Source organism: Grammomys surdaster, unplaced genomic scaffold (genome assembly GCF_004785775.1).
Source record: "Grammomys surdaster isolate TR1022 unplaced genomic scaffold, NIH_TR_1.0 67, whole genome shotgun sequence".
NCBI lineage: Eukaryota > Metazoa > Chordata > Mammalia > Rodentia > Muridae > Grammomys > Grammomys surdaster.
The window spans coordinates 16858260-16865334 of record NW_021604569.1 but is presented as its reverse complement, the minus strand read 5'-3'; the positions used below and the strand labels follow the sequence as shown (position 1 = coordinate 16865334).

At 38.0% G+C, this 7075-nt stretch overlaps 1 protein-coding gene across 1 annotated transcript; it reads right to left on the bottom strand.

Annotated features, from left to right (window-relative positions):
* Window positions 1-440: 440 nt before the first annotated feature.
* Fignl1 (fidgetin like 1) lies at window positions 441-5137 on the bottom strand. The gene is made up of 2 exons (XM_028778551.1): window positions 5049-5137; window positions 441-2550 (listed from the first exon to the last, which is right to left on the bottom strand). The coding sequence occupies exon 2, from the start codon at window positions 2538-2540 to the stop codon at window positions 507-509; it is 2034 nt and encodes a 677-aa protein (XP_028634384.1). The 5' UTR covers window positions 2541-2550; window positions 5049-5137; the 3' UTR covers window positions 441-506.
* Between the last annotated feature and the right edge of the window lie 1938 nt (window positions 5138-7075).

Sequence of the window (7075 nt, the reverse complement as noted above, 5' to 3'; positions counted from 1 at the left end):
TGAGGCAGGCTACATCCCTGATACAAGATTACATCTTGCTATTTCTAAACATGTTTTTATTAGTTAACTTTGATAGGAAAAAAAAGCTCACAAAACAAGTTACAAATAAGCACGGGCTAATGTAGTTTACTTTCTATTGCTTTCATTCTAGCCTTTGGTAAAGATCTTAACTCTAAGCCAAGAATGCAATGCTGTTTCAAATGTAAGCCATAATATTACTACACTGACAAAGTTTATTATTACCAAACTAAAGTTCAAATTTGAATTCACTTAGAAACAAAAGGTCATTCTATTTAAATGAAATGCGCTTATATATCATATAATTACTGGAAAGCAAATACAACATACTAATATAACAATCAGTAGTCAAGCTGTTATCTATCATTCTAATCTGAGACATAGAATTCAGGATATACTCCAAAACAATACAAGTAGCACACCCCAAGCTTCCTATGCTGAAGATAAAAAGACTATTAGATGGCAGCTTCTACCTTCAATCGCTGTATTCACTTTCCACAACCAAATGTTTCATTCCAGTTTTCATAAAGCTCCAAGTCTTTTGGAGACACAGTAGGTCGCACAGTTTTAAAAGCATTTTCAAAATCTATATAAGCTATTGGTCGAACTTGATCTGGACTTATGGTAGCAATGTCAGCAGTGTGCAAACTGCGAATAGGACCAAGAGAAGCCTCTCTGCAAAGCTGTGTCATATCTGCTCCAGAAAACCCATCAGACTGCTGCACTACCAGTTCAGTTTCTTCATCACTGAGACAACACTGCTCCTTAGACATGAGATTAACTACTATCTGTTTCCTGGCTGAAGCTTCTGGGAGGGGAATATAAAGCCTTTTCACCAATCTTCTCCGGGCAGCTTCATCAATCTCTTGGGGTCGATTTGTGGCTCCTACCACAAGAATACGGTCTTCAGAAGATGTGGTTGCTCCATCTAACTGAACTAAAAATTCCGTTTTTATCCTTCTTGAAGATTCATGTTCACCATCTCCTCTTTGAGACAATAAAGAATCAATTTCATCAATAAATATCACAGCTGGCTGCTGACACCTTGCAACAGCAAACAATGCACGGACCATTTTTTCTCCCTCACCTACCCACTTAGAAGTCAATGATGAAGCAGAGATGCTGAAGAATGTAGCTCCAGATTGACTAGCAATGCACTTGCCAATCAGAGTTTTACCAGTCCCTGGAGGGCCAAAGAGCAGAATTCCTTTAGGGGGGCCTCGCAAGCCAGTAAAGATATCTGGCCTCATCATGGGCCACACAACGATTTCCTTTATTGTGGCTTTAGCAAATTCTACTCCAGCAATATCTTCCCAATGTACTGGAGGCCCATGGTCCATAATTTCATTCATAATAAGTTCAACCATCCTTGGCTCCACATTCTTCAGATGATCATCAGTGAGGGATGCTGGGTCTGGAGACCCTGCCCTACTAGACTTGTGCTTCACCTTTCCATTCTGTTCACTTCCATCTTGCTTATTAGATACAGGAGGAATAAACTTTCCAAATATCCCTCTCGATCTCCCAGCTCCTAGAGACTTTTTCATAACACCATTAGAAGATTTAGATGTCTGCTGGGATTGATGGCCCTTTTTTTTTTGATCTGCCCACAATTGTTCTTTTGCAGTTTTAAAGGTGGGCAGGCTATTATCTTTCCTTTGGCCACTGTCTTCTGTCTTACAAGGAGCCTTATTCTGTGTTGGATTGGAAAGCATGTCAATGGTGTCAGAGTCATTAAAAGCCTTCCTTTCTCGAGGATTTTCATAGCCGGAAGGAACACAAGACCGATTAGATAAGAACACATTTAGTCCTGTGCTGGTTTTAGGAAAGCTCTGAGTTTCCTTTTTGGTGTTTCCAAATAATGGCGTCATGTGAAATGTTGCAGTAGTTGACTCACCTAAAGGTGTTGAGGTGAGACATGTCTTAGTGGTATTAGTTGCCATAGGTAGCAGAGCACTCTGAAATGAGGAACGTCTCAGACTGCTCCCTGGAATGGCTTGGGTCTTATCTGTGTCTTGAACTGAACTGGATAATAAGTCAGCCTCTTCAGAACCTTCGCAAACACTAAGTTGAGGAACCTCAGAGATGGTGGGCTCTTTACACACGACTACTGATGCATCAGCAGGTTCCAGCAAAGACTCTTTAAATTTCTTGCCAGCTTGCATCATCTCCTGTATACTACTCATTTTGAAAACATTATTTATTGACAATCCAGATTGCCACTTGTCACTGTCAGCCTGTTGAGATCCTGCCAAAGCAAAAATGCTCTCTGCATAGTTATTCAAGCCAGTTACAACATTGTCAGAATCAATAATTGCAGAGTATTTTTCTGTATACCTTTTGAACAGGTTGGTAGCACAGACCTGAGAGATCTCGGAGTTGGCATATGCATACTGAATGTGCAGTAGTAGTGCACGATATGCATCGGCCTTCTGCTTTGGTGTACAAATGCTGGATGTGACCACACAGTAATTCTTCTGCCACTTGTCTACCTGCACAGACTTAGAGCTGGACGACTCCATCTCAAAGGTTCTATAACACAAGACAAAATTGAAGGCAAATCAGTAGCAAGAAGAAAACAAAAGTATAAAACTCTCTGCTAACAAAAAGTACAATAGATTTATAAGGTTCATTTATAAAGACAGATTATTTATTTGTAAAAGAAACATCTAGTTAATCATATATTTTAAGTACTCATGACACAAAGATACACTGATACAGTTTTCAAGATTAAGGACAACTAAATAATGATTTCATAGATGCTAAACTGTTTTTCTTATAAAATTATTTTCCTACAGAGAAAATATTCATGGGTTTAAATAGAAAGGACTTAAAAGTAACCAAAGAAACGGCTTGGGAAATGTGACTCAGTTTGGTAGAGTGCTTATTAACATGCCTGAATCCTTGTGTTTGATCCCCAGCAAACATACACTGGGTATATCTATGAATGCCTATAATCCTAGCCCTTGGGTGGTAGATTAAGCAAGAGAGGTTCAAGGTCAGCACCTTCAGCCTCATGATAAGTTTAGAGCTAATCTGGGATACATGAGACTGTCCCAAAAGCTTTCATAAACAGCTTAAAGAAGAGGATTTATTAAGTGATGAGTGAGAGGAGACACTCAAATTGATACATAGCCTCCATACACAGGTGTATGTATAAGAATATGTACAAAAAGACTTAAAATTAATGTTTCAATTTCAAATTCTCATGAGATAAATCATCCAAACAAATCAACAAAGAAACTTTAGACTTACCTATACCACAAATGAAAAGGACTCAACAAATATTTACAGGCTACTGTATCTAACAGGAAAAAGAAATTCTTCTCAGCAGCCAATAGAATTTCCTGTACACTATATCATATTTTGGGCCATTTATCAAGTCTTACTAAATACAAAAGAATCAAAATATTCTCTTGTGGGGTGGAAGAGATGATTCCTTAAGCACTGTCCACTTTGTTTTTGGAGACAGTTCTCTCCCTGAATGGAAGCTCATCAAGTAGGTTATAGGCTGACTGGATGGTAAACCCTAAGAATCAGCCTGTCCTTCCCAGCATGATTACAAGTACCTGCCACCGTATTTTTTGACCAGATTTCTTACACAGACTCTGGGGATCAAACTTGCATTTTCATGCTTGTACACCAAGCACTTCACTGAGACTGGTCTGGGGTAACCCAGACCAGAGTTACAAGATTCTGTAAAAATGTGAAGGCAGATGGAGAGATGGCGCAGCAGTTAAAAGCACTTGCTGCTCTTGTAGAGGACAGGGCAACCACAGGGCTACTCACAACCACCTGAGACTCCAGCTCCAGAGGATCTGACACCTTCTTTTGGCCACAACTCACACACCCATGCACACATACACACACCCTTTCTGAATATATAAAGAACTGAAAAAAACCCTCAATCTTCCAATCAAAAACTGTGTTAATGAACTGAACAAACAGTTCTCAAAAGAAATACAGCCAACAGATACTTGCACAAGTGTTCAACATACTTAGTCATTAGAGAAATGCAAATTAAAACTGTCTTGAGATTCTATCTCCTAGTCAGAATGGTTGTCATCAACAAAACAAATGACAACAAATGCTGTCAAGGATGTAGGGAAAGAGAAACGTATTTCCTGGTGGTGGAAATGCTAATTAGTGTGGCCACTAGAAAAATCAACCTAAATGCTTCTCAAAAAAAAACCCTGAATATTGTACTCTTGGGTATATACTCCAAAAATTCTAAGTCCACCCACCACAGAAATGCTAGTGTATCTATGTTTAAAGCCACACTATTTACAGTAGCCATAAAACAAAACAACTTCAATATCCATCAATAGATGATGTATAAATACACAATGGAGTTCTATGTAGCCATAAAGGAAAAATCCTGACATTTGCAGTAAGACAATGCAACTGAAAATCTTATGCTATACAAAATAAGACAGATTCAGAAAGACAAAGACCTCATTCTCTCACATACAGAATCTAGATTTAGAAATTGTATGTGCACGTACATTTACATGTGTTTGTAGGTCAGACTAGAAGGGATCATGAAAAGAGGTTGTGATCTTTAGGGAGTTGAGAAATAGAGCAATGGACCATGTAACAGGAAAGTAAATGAGTCAGAAATTGTGTGTGTGCATGTCTTTACGTATATATTTGTAGACCATAAAAATAGGTATCATGAGAGGAGGTGGTCACCTTTAGGGAGGTGGGAAATAGGGCAATGGGACAAGGAATAGGAAGGCAGAAGGGATCTAGTGAGAAGGAAGGAAAAGGGAAAAGGGTGGGTGGGTAGGAGGCAGCACTGAGGGCAACAAGTCAAAACTAAGTATGAAGATGCTGTGATGAAACTTTAAATCTTAAGCCTGCTTTCTAAGAAAAACCAGAAAATACTAAGCAAGTCACTTAAAATTTTTAGATGTTCATATTTTTCTGAAGGAACCATTGTGAAATCAAATCAGGTGATTATGAAAATGATTTGAAGACCCTGCTATACAAATGTAGAAACTGAGCTGAGGGTTAAAGAACTTACTTACTAGAGAGAACTCTGCTGATTATGACCAATGCCAGAAATCAAGGCCAAGTTCCACGTGAGGCACTATGTACTTTACCAGGTACTGAATATGTCTTGATGTTGTCAGCACAGGTTGAGCTACATGGAACATAAAGATGAATGGTGACATGTTTAATATTTTTAATGATTTATCATGAATAAACACTTGAAACATGATGCCACAAATCTTCCAAATTTTCATTTCTCGGTGTTAAAAATTGAAACGTATATATATATAAAAAAATGAACTCCAAAATAAGCCAAATAGTCTACTAGAAAGGGGTTTTACCTCAGACTTTTCCTGAGATAGTCTCATAAGCCCCTTCACATTGTTATAAAGAATCTTAGTACAATATACAATTGGGCCAGGGAGATGGCTTAGCACAAGGTACCAGCTCTCACACCTAACAACTTAAGCTCTCAGGACCTACATGGTTCCTGAAAGTACTCCCCTAGCATCCACATGCATAGCTAGGCACAAATGTGCCCCACTTAGCACTAAATAATGTAAAAACTATTTTTGCAATGTAGAATTTGCCTGGATTCTAAGATGAAAAATTTTTAAGATAACCTTTTGGTTTCTTAAGTATTACAATAAAGCAAAAGAATGTCTATATTTTAAATTTAATTACTGTTTATCTGGAAGTATAGCTAAACAACCTTTTATTTAAATACTTTTTATGTGAGCTATATTTAATATAGTTTTGGTGGTGGTGGTGGTTTTGGTGATTTTTTTTGAGAAAGGGTTACTCTGTGTAGCCCTGGCTGCCCTGGAACTCACTCTGTAGACCAGGCTAGCTTCAACCACAGAGATTCACCTGTCTGTGCCTCCGGAGCACTGGAACTAAAAGGGTATACCACTACCTCCTGGCTTAATATACCTTTTATCTCTGACAATGCTGTGGAAAGAATTTACCACATTACAGGTAGGGGTACATAGATCATTGCTTATAATAATAGGAAACAACATCTAGTGAAACTATAACTTAAATCAAAACTGGATCAACAGTTCTGAGGCAAGTAAATAACCGTGCTTTCATCTGCTTTAACCTTATTTTACTCTCCATTATACAACACCAGAAATAAGAACCTGAAGGCATAGTAACCTGGAAAAGATCAACCACAAAGGTTCACAATGATTATGATTATCTTTTTTATAGCTTCATTTCAGTCTATCAACTAAAATCACCAGTTCTAATCATTCTCTAAAAATTGTCCTCTTCCACCATCCTTTTATTCAGTAGTCATCTCCCAAGTCAGTCATAGCCTACAACTACAGATACATACAACCAAAACCAGTTACCATTGCTCAGTGACACAGGTACTGACCTGTCTAACACTTCTAAGTCATTTCAACTTTCGTGCTCTTGATAAAATCTATAAAGTACAGGCAACAGAGTTATATTTCAATTTTCTTTGTTAATTTTCTGAGTAAGAATGTTATTGGTCGTTCAAACTAGACAGGTGGCTTCTGCAAACAAGAACTACTCTTCATTGTATTTAGATTTTCTTCAGTACCTATTAACTAAATAATAATCATTAGAAACTGGAGTGCCAGACATCATTTTTGAACCTTACTGAACTCTAATTTACTAGTGGCAAAGTAGCATAGGAATTTAGAGCACAGGATCTGAAGTTATAAGACCTATCTTCAGACACTGGACATAAAAGTTTTAATTAACTGTTATCTATTGGGAAGGAGTGCAAGTTTAGGTCTGAGGGCAAACTTGAAGGAACTGAGTTTTCTCTCTATATCATGTAGGTTCCTAGGGATCCCAGGCTTCAGGTCCTCAAGCTCAACAGCTTTTACTCACTAAGCCATTTCCCAGGCCGAATTCTGAATGCATAATCTGTTCTTTCCCAGGCCCTGAATTCTGAATGCATAATCTGCTTTTTCAGCAGTGACTCTGAGTATATCTCTTAAACTATGTCTGTTTTCACCTAGGGGGACTGGGGAAGCAGTGTGCACCATTATTTAGCTAACAGGTTTTTGTAATTACTGAAAATATT

What these genes read in the sequence shown, in the direction of transcription:
- Fignl1 (XM_028778551.1), bottom strand. Translation starts at nt 2,540, where the DNA reads ATGGAGTCGTCCAGCTCTAAGTCTGTGCAGGTAGACAAGTGGCAGAAG.